This window comes from Anas acuta, chromosome 4 (genome assembly GCF_963932015.1).
Source record: "Anas acuta chromosome 4, bAnaAcu1.1, whole genome shotgun sequence".
Taxonomy (NCBI): domain Eukaryota; kingdom Metazoa; phylum Chordata; class Aves; order Anseriformes; family Anatidae; genus Anas; species Anas acuta.
In genome coordinates this window covers 19,333,683-19,351,301 of record NC_088982.1, presented here as the reverse complement: position 1 = coordinate 19,351,301, position 17,619 = coordinate 19,333,683, and the positions used below count along the sequence as shown (strand labels likewise).

The following is a 17,619-nucleotide window of genomic DNA, read 5'->3' as shown; positions in this document are numbered from 1 at the left end:
CAAAAGACAAAAATAAGCTGACAATCAACAAAGTAATGTCAAACAGGGATTTAAGCACCTGCCCTAATTAGCACCTATTGGACTTTCCTAAAGAGAGCTAATATGGTTGAAAGCTATTGACTGACTTAATTCACTTTCCTGTTAAAATTCCCAGGCTCACTTTGAACTTGTTATGATACCATCTTCACATTCATTTATTGTCAGTAAAATATCCACACTCTCCAATCTTCCTCTTTGCCTCTAAGCATGAACCTACATCCTTCTGTCACATCATATTGACCTACACCTGAATAATCAGCACATTGGAACATTCTGGAATGTTTGGTAAGTATTCTAAGTTTTTGCTTAGACATCTTAGTTTTAACAACTAAGTCTTTAACAGCTTGCTGTGTGCATGCAACTTAATACTGTGATGCATATCAGTTCATTTTCCTAATCAGTTACTATGACTCGGGGAAGTCTTACTAAGTGAATAAGCAAATGAAACATTTACATTTTAACGTGTGCATTTCCAGAAGACCGATCCTCATATTTCTCTCTCATTCCTAAAATCTTTGCAGAATGCTTACACTATGTTCAGTGCTTTCCAAAAGAGCAGATGAGAACGTTCACCTCATATCCATACTTTCTTAAATACATACTTTATTTTGTGAAATGTATCTGTAGTTTTCATGCTAACATAAAGGAACAATCTAGAACAATTGAATATAAAATTAAATATTAAGAGCATTCATAGAAAAAATAATGAAGAAACTCATCCCACATACAGTTGTAAAAAATGTAATCATTATTATACTTGGAAAATGTTCATGTTGTGGTGCAATGAAAGGCTGCACTATCAACAATGCACACAAGAGGGCAGAAGTAATACAGTCTTCAATTGATGCTGATCTTTGCATATCTTAAACCTTCTCCTCTTACAGGTTTTATAAGTTTTTCTTCAAACTGTAGCCAAGGTTTAAAATGTGGAGATGTTTTATATGGTGTTTTACTACATAATTTATTATAAATAAAATAAGTAGATTTTTCCTTCAACTAACTATTCCAAACATTTTCCAGATATCAGTGTTTACCGAAAGGAAGCATGCAAAACCGTGACACCTGAACACCACTGAAATTTTTTTGAAAGTAGGTCATATTTTGAGACATTTCCCTCTTCTGAATCTTGAAATTACTTCTCAGATAACAAGCATCTTTTAAAAAATAAATAGTTTCTTTATCTTCAACAGTTGAAACTAAATATTATTTTTGCGCAATACACAATCATTTTCATAGCTGCCAAAATACAACTGACAATAACAATACACAGGCAAATGTAATTCTGTGTATATGTTAACTGAGGTGAGAGAAGATGAACTAATCTGAAAAGGACATAAATTGTGTTCTCTCATAGGGGAAAGAATGTAACCTTAATTTGAGGCCTCCCACCTTTTCTTTTCCTTTTTTTTTTTTTTTTTTTTTTTTTGAACACAGCAGCCAGTACCAGTATCTGGAACTCTTTAAGACTGTGTGTCTTCAGATGAGGTAGACTCTCAAACCCAAGTTCTGACTACACCTAAAAGCTGCTGGGTGAGGTTCTTTGCATGTATTCATTATGCAGGATGTAAAACTACAGTATTAAAATTAAACATCCGACATTAAATCCTGAATTTTGATTTATGTATTATTCTTCTCATTCACAAAAATGATACTGCTAAAGGAAAATAATACAAACCCTCTTAAAGTACAGAAATGTTTGATAAACCACTGGATATTTTTAGCAGCAATACAATCACAATCAGAAAACCACTGAATTCAAAGGAATAAGAAAACAAAACAAAACAAACAAAAAAAAAAAACAAAGCTTTAATTAAAAAAAAAGAAGACTATACTGAATGTAACTGTACTCCATTTCAATAGTTATAAAGAATTAATAAACAAATGTTAACTTGGGATAAAGAAAGCACAGTAAAGCAAATACATTACATCATTTCACAATGTTCTTTCTAGGAAGGAATGCATGCTATTAAAGAGGTACCAGCAATGCAACTGAACATCCTCGTTATTATTTTATGCCCAGATGTTCTGGTTTTGATTGATACTTTTTCTGTTAAGCAATTCACAGACAAATGTCACACTCTGCTCAAAGACTTGAAAAATTTCAAGGTGGTAATGAGCTACAAGAAAGCTAAAAAAGCAAAAAAAAAAAAAAAAAAAAAAAAGTAAACAGAAGTAATTTAACTGGTTTAAACTAAAGTTTTCATGATCTCCTTTACCTAGCCAATATTGAATTCCAGTTATCATATGAAATCAGTAAATAATATTCCATATCAGACAGATGCCAATACTGCAAAGTTTTTAGGTCCCACAGAATAAAATCATCTAACAGTGATGCATTTGCAAATTCATGATGCATTTGCAAAGCAGGTCAGAAGAGAAAATAATCAAGGAGAATGGTTAACCTTCTACTAGAAAAAAAAACAAACACTTATGGAATTCCACAATATACCAAAGAAAACGAACAACTAATAACTAGATGCTTAAGGTATTCTTTGCCTAAAAGCCTGGAAGTAAAATCAGCCACTTAATTTTTCAAAGATTTTTGGTTGACTCTCCCTTCAAATTATTAAGGTAAGGTTGGGACTTTTCATGATTTCCATTCTGTAATAATTCCTTTAGTCAATAGATATATATACAAAAATAAAATTTTCAATCATGCTTTATGTTGAGAACAATGAAAAAAAAAAACAACTATTTCTGAGAGTCTTAAAACAAAAGATTATACTGTATACTTGCTTAAATTCATTTACAGATTTGAATTCTGTGTCCATTGGAACTGTCAGCTAATGACTAGTTGTTGTGCCTTAGTTGTCTATACAATGAATGAAATGGAAAAAAATGAGATTTTTACATCCCATGAAGCTTCCAGTATAACAATAATGAAGATTCTTTTCTAGATTTAAGTGTCAAAGAAAAATCTACATGCAAATATTGCACTGAAAAAAAAAAACACTGTTGCTTGAGTTGTTATCATATAGCCACTTCACAAATCTTTATTTAGAAACAAATTCAGATACAGATCTTAATATTGTAAGTGTTTTAAGTTAAAAACAGGCTATATTTCCTTTAAGTTATCATTTTAAGTGTTAATATTGAAATCCTTACTATGCTAAAAATATAATGACATAATTGAACAGTATGTTTAAATACTAACACATTCTTATACTTCTATGGGCTAAACAATGTTAAGGACAGCTCCTTCTTTTGTTTATTCTCCAGACTACCAGCAGTTTTATCATCAAGGAAAAACTTATTTCATTTCACATAGCTCTAAAACAAAAAATTAAGCCAGTCTAACCTAACAGGTGTGACTAATGAAATTGAAAGAACTGTGGGAATGGTAAGTTTGCTGCGTGACATTTATGTTGACACTGCAGTCAATCACAAATTAGGAAATTCATAAATGTAATCTCCTTCTATTTAAGGGCATCTGACAGGCAGCAATGAAGATAATTCTTTACAAATTAGATGGGTTCTCCATTGCTAGAAGCAGCTTTGGAATGGGAGCAATCTTAAAAGTAACCATACATATAGAGAATCAATGTCTTCAGTTTGAAAACACATCAATAAAATATCTTGATACTTATTTTTGTAGGTCACTGAAATAGCTCTAAAGCAATATTTTTGTTCTTAAACTGGAAATCCGAACATATTGGTCCTATCTTAATTTCTCTGCACTCCATAGCTCCTGTTTATCATTTCAATACTACAAAGCTAGAAAGAGGAAGAAAATGGCAGACTTCATATTTTCTGTATTGGAGAGACAACTTGTAGGGTCCTTCAGGAGTTTTTAAGAAGCCTGTCATGCTTCATCTATCTAAATGTCCAAGATTAACTTAAGAGTATTGGTATTCCAAATGGACAATATATGTGCAGCACATGCATCTGGCTAGGGTCTCACTGCATTCTGTCTCAGCAATATACTTTCCTAGCTTTTCCAAGAAAAAAAGTAGTTACATACCTGATATAAATAATCCTCAAATACAAAATAGTAGTCATCATTGCTTGCTGTTAGCTTTACATCCTGAAATCAAAAAATACAGCACTTTGAAGCCAAAAGACATATTTTCAGACTCTCTACAGAAGCTAAGCTTAACAGAGTACTAAAAGACACCATTTCACCATTTAATCATGAAGGAGTTGTAGTTAAGCACATACTCCATATTTTAAAATGCAAAACCATAATATTAACTTGATTATTAAAGTATTTAGAATTGAAACTTGGAATTCTTGGATGACAATGCTTCCTTTCCTTCCAAAACCAGTTATTCCTTCAAATGAAGTTACCATTTCTTTATGACTGTTTAACACTTCAACTTAAACAAATATCTTATGCAAGAGCCAACACAGGCACAAGGAGACAGTTTACAATAATGAATCGACCCTAATTATTCTGACACTCCTTAAAATCAAACCATCTAACATTTTGTTTGTTAAAAAAAAAATAAAAAATAAAGATCTTGGTGTGATGAGTATATAAATCACTTAATCACTGGTTAATGAATTACTTACTTTGTAAATCAGGCTGTCCACTAAAAGGTCGTACTGAATCACATTTGATTTGAGTTGTTCATAATACAAGATATCCTAAAATTAAAAAATATTATCATCATCAGTATGAGACAAAATTCAATCTATATTAAAATTACAGAAGCTAATTTTTAATAATAATAATAATAAAATAAAAGCGTTTATTAAACTCAAATACCCACTGCATAATTTAGGAAGTATTCTATCACTGCTTATTCTTTCTCAGAAATTAGGTAGATACTCAAGACTTTATAAAAAGACCTCCCCTTTATATTTATTCATATATTAGGTAATTAATACAAATGAAAACTAATTTAAACCAAAGATTCTTATCTTCCAACCTTTGGGTATCTACACAGTCAAAAGTTTTTCAATGCTCAAAATCATTACAACTTTCTTCTTTGTTATCCTCTACTTCGATGATCCTTTTCAGTAATGAGTTCTGACTTCTAGCATTACTGAGCTGCTGCAAATATTTAATGTTAATACAGTACAAACCTAAAAAAATGTTGAAAAGATGAAATGATATCAAAATGATGAAAAGATATCAAAAATCTGGTGGGGAATACAAAGAACTCAGACTTTTTTTTTTAAACTTCAGTTACTTCCTGAGTTTCTAAAAAAGATACACCAAGGAGAAACAACTGGAAAGTAACAGAACAAATGCTATGTTACTTTGTTTGTTTTATGCCTTTCTTCTAAGAAAGACCTTGCAAAGGAAAAAAAAATGACATGTTTCACTATCATCATGTAATTCCTAAATCCCCAAATACCTCTCTGCCATTATGCCTGCAATTGAATATTACTGTTTCAACTGTTTTAGATTGAATTGTTTTAATGTGTACACTAAATCGTCAGTCCCAAGGCTCCCTCTCACTTTATTTATTTATTTATTTTTATTTCAGCATCTCTCCAGACACCACACAAATGCTTGTATATTGCAAGCTTTACATATGTACTGCTGATTTCTCTGCAACAGATATATACTTGGAGTAAGGATTTCACAAAATAATGGGAAAAAAAGATGAAATTTCAAAAGTGAATTTTAAAGGGAGAGAATAGAAGTAAAAAAGACTAGGGAACACTGCAACTGTTCTTTGCATTGATCAAAAACTGAAAAGAAGTGAATAGCATACCCTTAGAAATCTATTAGAACTAACAGATTATTAGACAATTTGAAAAGAGGACAAATACAGAATTCCTTAAGTAACGCTAAGTACCACAGGGAAAATATTTTTCTTTCTGAGAAAAAAAAAAAAAAGGAGGTATAACTAATCCACTAACACTTTACAAAGGTTGAGACAAAATTTACTAAATAAAAACTAATAGCAGTCTGGATGGAGAACTGTTCTTAAAAGCTACAGAAAATTACCTTAATATTCAAGTGAGAATTTTGAAGCATCAATATTGCAGTATTGTGCAGCACTGTCAAATGAATAATCTACAAAGGTGTTTGGTTGGTTTTTTTTTTCCTATCTCAAATAACTGTACCTATTATGACAGGAACTAGCAAAAAAAAAAAAACAACCTTCTTTTTCATGCTAGCCATATTGCATGATTAACTGTTTCTGTTGTATGTGCATGCAAGATGCCTTAAAGGTATTGCCAATTCCACAAGTACTAATATGGTTGATACATTACTTGACAGAGTCTACAATCAAGGCAGTGTGGGAATCCTTTGCCAAACAACTAGCCAATTCCTCACATATGCATAGCAAGATAAGAAAGACATTTTTAACTATGAGAAAATAGTAAGACAGAATGGGAAGAGGATGACAAGATTTTCTGTGAGTAACAACTTTCCTTTAAAATTCAGCAAGATTCCAAAATACAGGTCCTCAAGGCAGCAACCTGGTGAGCTCTGGAACTCCTAAGGATCAGTTCCAACACTGCCACATTAGAATAAAGTCTTCTGTCACATTACATAGGCTACTAATTTGTAAAACAGGAATAATAATGTTTTTCTACTATGCATAGACCTGTGAAGCTTCATGAATTTATGCTCATACATCAATCTGAGCTCTTGAATTATTTTTTTAAGGTAAGTCAACTGCAGTACCAAATCTCTGCATTTTACATGTACAAAGTAAGTCCTGCTACTCCAACTCCCAATGCCAAAACAAAAATGAATTGTTTAGAAAACCGAAGCAGCAGAAAACATTAAGGCCTCATTTTAAAAGGTGTTTGTGTAGCACTAGGCTGCATTTTTTTTCTTCGGTGCTTTTGTTCTGTTAATGAAGAAAACAATGTTAAACCTTTCACTGAATGCATTGAAAAGAGTTAATTTAGCAATACCAGATGGATGGGTCAGTTTCTCAGGAAATAATAAACACCCAGCAGTAAGTACAGACATCAAAACAAATGTAATGTTAAATCCACCTGAACTAGACTCTGCACAAGTGAAGGTTAGAGGTAATTTCATTCATAAGCAGAGCTTACATGGATGTCAAGAAAACACCAGAATAAATGTACACATCGGCATTCAAATATGACTACAAGTAGCAATCACTGTATTCACTTTTGCATCAAAATCGAAGAATCAAATCATTCAACCCTTTTAGAAAAGAACTAAAAATATTTCTAAACTGAAAATTATGTATCTCACAAGATATTTATATATAGAAACACTGTAGGCTTTGCTTAAAGCATTTTAAAGAATGCTCTCAGCCTTCTATTTTATAATTAAGATATATTAAACTATATATATTACTCTATAAAGTATGTCTAGAAAATTAAGCAAAATAAAATCCAACCAAAAGCTAAAGAAAAGAATGATACAGACACAATTTATTTGACTGAATAGCTAGCTAATTTACTTCATGGTAACATTTGAACTGCAGAATAATATAGAGATAACATAACGCCCCAAATATAGCTGTTATCAGTGAAAAGTGCATCAAAATGCATCTTATCTGCTAATTTATCTGCTACATTTCTAAAGAAAAATTAAATTAATAATATAGATGATGCTGGTGAATATCCACGTGAACAGGTTTTAACTGGAGCATGTGTTTTGTTAAACTTTCAGTGAGAAGTGTCCCCACTCATTGATGAAAATATTTATCTTCCATTTCTAGGTATTCTAGGTTCATAAAGAAGCAAGGAGCATGAAGGGCACAAAACTCTATGCCTGAGAACAAGTGTACTTTAGAAAGTGTTTTTCTAGCTATTCTGCTCAATGGAGGCAATCACAACCAAGCTCTGTAACAGACATGCTGTCCTTCAGCACTTCATACTGTGGGATGCAACCCAAATTGATGACAAAGGTAGGAGTTGTCCTTCATTACTGTTAGCAGTTTGTAACTAACCCATAGAAGCTGTCAGATGCCATTGAACTTAGATGGAAAAGATTCAGAATAGTCACACTCTTTTTCATGAAGTACACTCTTTCTGTTCTTTGGCGTGTTGGCGTGTTTTTTTTTTCTTTTGATTTGTTTTTGTTTGTTTGTTTGTTTTGTTTTGTTTTTAACTGTTTTCCAGTCCTTTATTTCAATAATCTCAAACTGTTGACAAATTTGCAATTCAACATTATTTCATCCATCCTTACTTTTCTTTCAGGTTGTTGTTACCATTCTCTAGCTACTTACCTTTCTAGAGTTTTTTCATCTTCACCACAGAATACTGCATACAGGCAAATAGTCTCCATCTCAAGGTTCTGAACCCCGTGCAACATCTCCTAAAGCAGAATGTCTATTGCACTGAATCAAAGAATACTTTGTGTGTATGAAGTTGTTTTTTTTTACCTCCTCTATAGTTCATGAGCATCATTTGCTAAGTGTGTGGAAAGTTAACACAAGGTAAATATGATGTCAGGGAGGGCACATTAGCAGTGCTAACAGAAATGTCCATGTGCATAAGTTGGAGATGCCTTACTAATTACTACAAAGTGAAAACACATCCATGAGTAGATGTAATCAAATGCACTGCTCTCTAGCTTACCTAATGGTAGATTGAGTTAATACACTCACAGCAGAAGCTAACCTTTGGACAAAGTCTAAAATATTAATACTTCATGCATAATAGAAACACACATTAAAAACTACTAAAAACTAGAGTTAACTTTTAGAGGATGTAACAGTATGGCCAACAAATATATTAATAGACAGACACAGCTTGTTCCTCTTTAAAAAAGAAGTAGAAAAGATGTCCATGACAATTTCAGAAACTGAATTTTAGGAAATCTATTTCCATAATAGCTCATGCTTCACATAAAAGTAAAATGAAGTATTTTTTTATTTTTCTCATTTTCTTGACTTTCTATCATCAAAACAAAATCCTTGGCTTTTTTATTCAATGTTTTCATTTTCTACATTAAGATAAAAATGCTGTTAGAGATGTAGCATTTAACAGAACATAAGCAGATGCAGTGTAACCAACAACATTAATTTCATATCTGTTAAACTCCCAGTCTCATAAAGAGCAAGACTTCTAAAGGTCAAGCTGGCCTAGTAATTTAAAAGAACTTAAATCTTGTGTTGAGCATCTTGATTAAGATTTACAATATTTCATTATTATTTCAACAGCTCTTTCTTCTACAGAGAGTTTCATCTTTTACTTATGAGAAACAAAAGCCTGCTCTATTTCTCAAAAAAATAAAAAGAATAAACTAAGTAATTCTAATTCCAGACCATGTAACTTTATTAAAAATTTGTTTTAGCATGAGTACTCCTTAGGTAAGCTGCCAATGAACAAGATTCACACTTATTTTTATGGATAAGATCTTATCATCTTACTATATAGTCACCAATAAATGCCGCAGTGTTATGAGAAAATGACTACATCCTCAAAGGACATGAAATACAGTAAAATCTATACAAGGCTTTTATTGAAATAAAAATAGCCTTCATACATGTAAATTCGGTCATAAATGTAACAAAGTACTGACAATTAATTCTCCAAAGACTTACCTATGGATTTTAATTGCTATGGTATGAATATATTACGTATATATTGACAGTTATATATCTTCTGATACTGCAGAAGAGTTCATTGTTCAGGACTTGAGTAAAATAGTAAAAGTGTTTGTACACTTGCCTTTGCATTTTCATAGAACAGCTCAGGTTTGAAGGGACCTCAAAGATCCTCTAGTTCCAACCCCCTGGCCATAGGTAGGGACACTACCCACTAGATCAGGTTGCTCAGGGCCTCATCCAACCTGGTCTTGAACACCTCCAGGCATGGGGCATCCACAACCTCTCTGGGCAGCCCGATCCAGCACCTCGCCACCCTCTGAGTGAAGAGTTTCCTCCTAATCTCTAACCTAAATCTCCCCTCTTTAAGTTTAAAATCATTCCCCCTTATCCTGTCATTATCTGACTCAGCAAAAAGTCGCTCTCCATCTTTTTTATAAGCCCCCTTTAAGTACTGAAAAGCTGCAATAAGGACACCCTGGAGCCTTCTCTTCTAATGCCTAAAGGCTGAACGGCCCCAGCTATCTCAGCCTTTCTTAATAGTAGAGGTGCTCCAGCCCTCTGATCAACTTGCTCCGGACCTGTTCTAACATATTAACATCCTACTTGTGCCGATTTTACTCTCACTTTGCTCCTTACCTCTGGCTGATTAGAAATATTCAGAATGAGGGCCCACAGATCAGCTCGGAGTGCCGTTGGGCATCCCTGACGGACATATTGTTGAGCTGCAGCACTATCTTGCTCTGCTAAAACTGCAAGAAAAAAAGCAAGTAATAAACTGATGTAGTTTAAGATGTCCAAAGTTCACCAAACTTCGAGTACTTCAATTTATTTTTTTTTGGAGTACTGAAAATTGAGACACACTACACAGCCTATGACAGTAAAAGAGTTCTGCAATATTTGCATATATTTGAAGTGGATATTAGTCTGTTAGATCAATAAAAAAAAGTAATAAAAGACTGTATTACCAAGAAACTTTGCATTACACTGGAATTCGATGCACTTTACTCTTCTATTTAGCTTATTACAGTTTTGTGTGCAAGCAATGGTTCTGAAAGATTTATTTTTGGTGCTGTTTGTTATACAGAGAGAATTCAAGCATTTATTTTGGCAAATTAAACACACATGAAGGCAACAAAGAAATCAAGAGAATGAGGTTAGTCCGTTACCTATTTGACTGATAGCTGGAGTGTAGTTACGTACATGCACGTAATATGAAGATTCAGGAACAGGGCTTACAATCTGATTTTCCAGCAAGCATTAGCTAAAGGGAAAATATCTAAAAGGTTTGGAAGGATGAGGTTTGGAATTATAAACCTACTGAATTATCTTTTTCTCTCTCTTCTGAAGTACTGAATAACTGGTCTATAAATTTTCTGTTTAACGAGCAGAGCTCTTAACACAGATGGCGTGTCATCTTTTTTTCCCCCCTAAAGAATGGGGCAAAAAGAAAAAAAAAACTGTTTACCTTTCTGTTTCTTACTGAGACACAAAGTATGAAAAAGTAGTTTTGCTACATACAAGATTAAGTTTTACAACACAATAAAGGAATTACGAATTAGATTATAATAAAATGTAGCTCCTCAGACTAGGTCGTATGTATTGCATAAAAGAAAATCAATGCACCCATGGCAACCAAGGACATAAAGAACACTTTATGTTCTAAAATCCAATAGAGCATGCAAAAGAAATCCCACTGAATGAACTTAAATATTCATGGTCAACACTCTAGCTTACACTTTTACAAGTTTCCGTGTCTTTGCACGTACAAAAAGTTAAGACCAACTGTGTAATAGAGGCTGCTCTGAAGAGACAAGATGAGGACTAAGAGTTACATTGTGGATTTAAATGAATGGCTCAGTAAGTTTGGCTGGAGAATTGATTTGGAGAAAAAAGAAAAGAACAGGGAGATGGACAGCACCCTAATGAGTTGCACTTGGATCAGAGAACAGACAATGAACAGAAGGACCACAAAAGGAGAAGACAAAGAAAGGTCATTGTTTTGTTACTACAACAACAAAAAAGGGATGGAGGACTTTTGAGATGGTATCCACCCCACTTTTTTCCTTTGATAATGTTTTGCACAAATCACAAGAAACTGTAAGTTGCATATATTTCAAACATTCCCTGCACGTACACTCCTATAAGCGAACTGGAACTAATAAATGTTTTTTTTTCCCTTTCTGGATCAAGTCTCAGCCATCACAGAAACTCCTAACCTTTTTCAGAAAAAGCTGTATACATGGTAACTAAGTATTGCAATATTTAGCAAGTTCTGCAACTGCAAATTAAAAAGACGTTGTTCTGACGCACTGGCGTAAAACCCATTTCATTAATGAGAACTGTGTGTGCAGGGAAGGGAGTCCAGAGTCTTGTGATTTTAAAATGAAATTCAGTAGCAGCATAAGTTAAGTCATCACCAAAAAGTTATGTGCCTATGCTTCCTATTTCATTTTAATGAAATATTTGTGGAGTTATTTATCTGATAGCTACTGGTAGACTGCAATGCTTGCTTTTCTGCCCTTGTCTAAATTACAATGTTATGACTGTCTATGTTTTGTTTGTCTGCCTACCTTGTTAAAATTCTAAAGGCATAGGAGGTATGAAAGTACAAACTGTATTCGTACTACTCATAGGTTTCTGTTGTTGGTGTTTTTTTTAAACAAATGAAAACATATCCGTACCTTTTTGTCCAACACGTACATGTTCATTTTCAAAGAACTCTAGGAAATAAAGAAATAGAAATGAACTACAAAAAATAAATTAGAAAAAAATGACACTCAACCCAGTAAAGTATTCTGTATTTTTACTACACATCACTAGCAGTAAAAATCAGCTGAATGCAAAGTCACTAAAAATTAACCTGCATCAGCATCAATGTTTTTTTCCAAGAAATACGAAGAGATAATACCAAAGAATTTCTTCTCATCTGAAGGACACAAATACAAAAGTAGCACTACACTGCAAAAGCCAAGACTTTGAATAGGTAAATTTCCATTTAAAAAGAAAAATAACTTCAGTGTTTTCCATTTTCACATGAAGAGGCCATTTTAAGACCCGTTTATATAGGAATAATTGTATACCAGGAAAAACAACAGAAGATATTTGTATATATATGAATCTGTTAGTGGTGTCACACTGCAGGGTTGACTTAAGATTTATCAGTATTTTCTGTAGTTTTGGAGACAGAAAAGTTTGTTCTCCAGGCTTGATCCTGAAGTGTTCAACCACCTGAAATTAACATATTTTCAAGCTGTAAATATGCTAATTTTAAATCTTCAAATCTGACCCTTTGTATTTTCAATGTTGCTTATTATTAGCTGTATTTTACCAAGAAAATCATTAAATTCATAGGTGCAGAATAAATATTTATGGTTCATTATGGAAAAAATACACAAGCTACTTGATATTTGCACTGTATTCTATGCATTAGTTCTCTAAGTAAATGACTAAACCACAGCATTTACTAACCAGGAGGCACTTGTGCTGAATCATCAATACCCAGCTGTCCCGTATTTAAGCCTAGTTCACTGAAATCTTCTTTCTGAAAACAAACAAACAAACAAACAAAACAAAACCGTAACAAAGTAATTAGTAGTGTTTAATTCTCTAAGTCATGAGATTTCTTCTGAAAGGTTTAATGCAAATATTTTCTAAACCAAACACAGTTCTTTTAAATGCATATATATGAAACACGATCCCAGGTTTTTAAAAGAGAAAAATCTCACATCAATACTTAGTCTAGTGTCATTTTTCATGTTGACTATGAAATATGCCTGTATGTAATAAAGTGGGAAATGAGAGATCAGGTTAAAGATAGCATAAACTCCTCAGGAACATTCTCAGTGGAGCCTTAAGAACAGTTCTCTTATCCTCCAGTGATAACAGTTGTATTCAAGCGCTTCCTTCCATTTACAGTCTGACAGTATAACAAGATTTAAAATTACTTTAAGAGAATATCAGACACTGATTGTCAGCTTACTTGATCATGTGCAAGCTCAAATAAAACTATAGAATTCATTACAATAAAATGCGTCTTTAGAATTTACTTTCACAAAAAAAAAATGAAGAAAATATACATATGTATATTTTTGGCACAAATCAACAGTGATGTGGCACAAAATGGAAATTTCCCAAGTGACAATTTATTTTTTATATTTTATTTTTCATTAAAAACTACTTTTAAAAAGACTTTTCTATGCTCTGTTTTAACCGTTGACCCACTACATGTTCATACTGATTTTCAGTTTCAAAAGGAGAAACTTACTCAATTTTAATGTTATTATTGTTTAGAATCTTGTTCATTAGCAAGGCAAACTAATTTTTATAGAAACCTCTAGTAAGAAAGAATATACTTACCAATTCTGGAATATCTTTAACTTTTAGAGGAACCTGAATTAGCCCCAGATGATTTCTGAAACTAGGTTGTTCTCCATTTTCATAATTTGGGTTTCGAAGATTCATCAGTACCTTAAAAATGGTAGTTCTGTCATTCCTTGCACATTTTCAGAAATTTACATTCAGAAATGTTCTCAAAATCATTAGTATTGTAAACAGTACATTTGGCATAAGACCATTTCCTGAAACTATCATATGTACAGGCCCAAATTACATCAGACCATATATCAACTTTTCAAAATCACAAAGGAGCCAAATTGTTCAGAATGCAAATATATTCTACTTTGAAAACTAAGTCCAAATTATGAAATAAAAAAACAGAAATAATTTTTCATATATGAGATTAAGTGCTGGTTACATAGTGAAGTCTTAAAAAAAATCAGTTTCTTTATCAAAGTTATTTGAACACTTAAGAATATCCTCCTGATGGCTACAATATCTAGAATATTCTATAGCACTACTTTTTTTTTCTGAAAGAATTTTTATTCATGTTCTTACATTGGCAATCCTATGTAGCATTCAATCAAAACACTATACAATTTGCTACTACAATCATTTCTTACTAAATAACAATAACTCTAGACACTTCCTTCTATTTGAGTTTGTTTTTTTTTTTAAACAAATTTAAAAATCTAAAGTAAGGGTAAAATTTAAGAGACAAGGACTCAATGCCAAAATAAATAACTAGACTATATAATGGAATTTCGTCTGTTACATACTCTAATTCCATGGGTATATATTTTGATATTATAATGTTAAGCTGACAAGGTTACTTTCTAAGATAAGTTTCTTGCTCTTATAAAATTCTACAACATTCTATCTCTGTAATTCTCAGTCTTCTAAGTATTCTAATATCACATAAACTCATCATCAGACTTATAAATTAAAAGATTAACGTAATAAACTGCATACTCTGGAAAGAAAATATTTTTTAAAAAATGGTCACTGGATAAGTCCAAAATGCAAATGGATTCATCTGCAAACATCTGTAAGCTCAAGATTAAATACACAACTTGATTGTGTATTTAAGTGATGGAAAACAAAAATTAAGATTTGTTTAATTAAAAATTTCAGATATTCCTAATTGGACAAGAAGCACTCTTTAGAAATGTAATACAATGGACAGAAAGTTTATTGTTGGATTCAGAAATGTACTGGCAATTCATAACCATGAAACATTTCATACGTAAATCAGAAATATGATACATTCTCTCTACCACTACAAAAGACATTCCATTAGACTTGTACTAAATCACATCAAACATTAAAATACATTGACTCTGACTGATGATTCACTATTAGACATCTACATTTTATTCTGCAAATGAGGAGGCCATCTTAACTCTATAAATCTATACTGTTACGTTCTTGATGATTTGGTTCCTGTATAACTGACAAAATATACAGATGCAGTTTTTTAAAATTTTATTTTCAATCTCATTTTAACCCCAAACCTCCTACTGTGTCATCATTAAGTTCACCGTCATCAACAAGGCTTATTACTCCATTGTTAGTTCCTATTCTAAGCATAGCTGGTAAAGCAAGTTCTGTTTTATTAAGATATTTCATGCTTGAACCATGCAAAATGATGAGTAATACTGTCATTTTGGACTTTAAAGATTCAGCAGTCACATAATCTCATTTTTGTAATGATATCATTTGGTTATAGATAAAAGAGTTCAAATTCCACAGAGTTCTGTTACATTTGATTTTTCACATTCGTCATACATGACCTAAAATTTCAACCAACCTTTCAACCTGATTTCAATCAGTCTATCAGCTTCACACATTGCAATTTATTTTATTTATTGCTTAATGTATTGCCATTTAACATCTAAAATGAATTACAAAATAAGATGGAGCTACTCTTATAGAAGATATTAACCTTAACTAATGATCCAGTCAGACACTGGTGTTCTTAACAAGAGAAAAGACCCCGAATAAGCTGCAAAAGCTAACCTGAATGAAAGAAGGACCCTTTAGTAGCAAAAGGTTTGCAAACTGTAACAAAGTAGGGCAAGGGAATTGTATGGGTAGGTCTCACACTTTGTTCTAGGAGTACTAGGCAGTACTATTATTAGTCTTTGTCTCAGTGTAAATATGCATATGGACAATTGCCAAAAAAAAAAGATACTGCAAATCCTTTTTATGAGCTTTCTATTATATTACTCAATGTACAATCATCCCCATCATACCAATCATGCTTTTTTGGAATAATAACAAATTGTATTGCTTACCAGTCTCCTTGAGACTTAAAAATTACCTTTCCCACCTCACATAAAAGACTATAATGGATGCAATTCAATCACTGAGTTTTTTCATGATACTTACTTCAAGAAAATCTTTAGGTGCATAAACAGGCCGGAAAAGACTTAGATCTGAAATAAGATTTCAATGATTACTTGTTAAAACCAAAAGAGATTAAAAATGCATGCAATTTTCCCATAGCTGTAACACAATTTAGCAATTTCAATAACGCATTACACCAAAGATTAAAAAAACATCATGACAAATAAAAGAGTTACAACTACAACACACTCTCCAAGATTATGCTACTATTAGTCAGTGCCTTGGTTTTCCTTCATATTTAAGTGAAGAGTCCTAGAAAGCCTTTTATCAATTCCAGGTAAGTTTTTAGATTGAACCGCTTTCAGACATGGGAGTGATATAATATTCCAAATAGTTGGCTTTTGTTTGTTTGTTTTTTAAAAAATAGTGAAGATTGCTGAATGAAATATGCTATAGTCAAATAAAAAATAGGGACTTGTCATCAGCAATCCATGAAAGGTATTGGTCACTGTGTAGGTGGTACTCCGTGGGATACAAACTATTACCCTAGCAAAATCATTTCTTTTGAGAACTTGGGAATTAACTAACTGTATTTAGCTTTGCTCTCCCAACCGATATGATTGATTATTCTGTGCAAGTGTTATTTTTATATTTTGTTAATAAAATGTCTGAATTTAATCATCCATACTTCTGAACGTTTTCTTTCTATTAGCTTGGGTTTACACTAGAAGGGGTACTCCTTTGCTGTATAAATCTCTACAGCATCATAATGAGTATTATGCCACAACCTTTAAGTGCTGACTCAGAGTTAACTCAGTAACTTGAAACAAAATCACAATGAAGTGAATGTTTATGCATAATAAAACATAACAAACCAGAAAAAAAAAGGACTGAAATCAGTTTACTCTGCATTTATTAATCTTTGACCAATAAATAAGATACATACGGCATTTTTCTATGTACAAATATTTAATGCATGTAATTTTAGTTGATCTTACCTGGTTCATCAGTTCCCATTTCATTCCATTTATTAAGCAGTTCTTTCTGCTCACTTGCAGGCCTCTGAAAGACACAAGAAAGTAACTCTTCTTTTTTAAGGGAATGAGTAAAAAAAATATGTAAATTAATGTAACACTTTTAAAAACAGATTGCACTGGCAACACAAACTTACTTTGCTAAAATCCAGTCCCAAGCCTGAAGTTACCTTTTTCTGCAGAAAGTCCCAGGTTCCAATTAAAGGTTGAAAAGGTGGCAATTTAATAGTTTTATGAATATGCTAATGAATTTGAGGCTATTTGATAGTCGGTTTCAGGATTTACCTCCTTTACTGAGGATTTACTGCTTATTCGCAAGAGCTGCTAGACTTTGTCCTCAAATTCCCATCCATGAAAAGCAAAACTAGCTGCATCCTGTATCTCTTATAATGAACTATAGAGGTTTTGCTACATACTGT

The 17,619-nt window shown here is 32.4% G+C and overlaps 1 protein-coding gene and 1 long non-coding RNA gene across 3 annotated transcripts in view; one reads left to right on the top strand and one right to left on the bottom strand.

Moving 5' to 3' along the window:
* Positions 1-17,619, bottom strand: part of TBC1D19 (TBC1 domain family member 19) — a 46,422-nt gene that overhangs the window by 10,859 nt on the left and 17,944 nt on the right. For both annotated transcript variants that reach the window (XM_068680067.1, XM_068680066.1), the window contains 8 exons: positions 17,165-17,228; positions 16,209-16,255; positions 13,839-13,949; positions 12,951-13,023; positions 12,164-12,202; positions 10,119-10,231; positions 4,552-4,626; positions 4,001-4,063 (listed from right to left, as the gene is read on the bottom strand). In XM_068680067.1, coding sequence (XP_068536168.1) covers positions 4,001-4,063; positions 4,552-4,626; positions 10,119-10,231; positions 12,164-12,202; positions 12,951-13,023; positions 13,839-13,949; positions 16,209-16,255; positions 17,165-17,228 — 585 coding nt within the window. The remainder of the gene's footprint in view (positions 1-4,000; positions 4,064-4,551; positions 4,627-10,118; positions 10,232-12,163; positions 12,203-12,950; positions 13,024-13,838; positions 13,950-16,208; positions 16,256-17,164; positions 17,229-17,619) is intronic.
* LOC137855675 (uncharacterized) lies at positions 6-9,189 on the top strand. The gene is made up of 4 exons (XR_011095883.1): positions 6-319; positions 6,218-6,356; positions 7,647-7,835; positions 8,128-9,189. It is a non-coding gene; the product is annotated as an uncharacterized lncRNA (long non-coding RNA).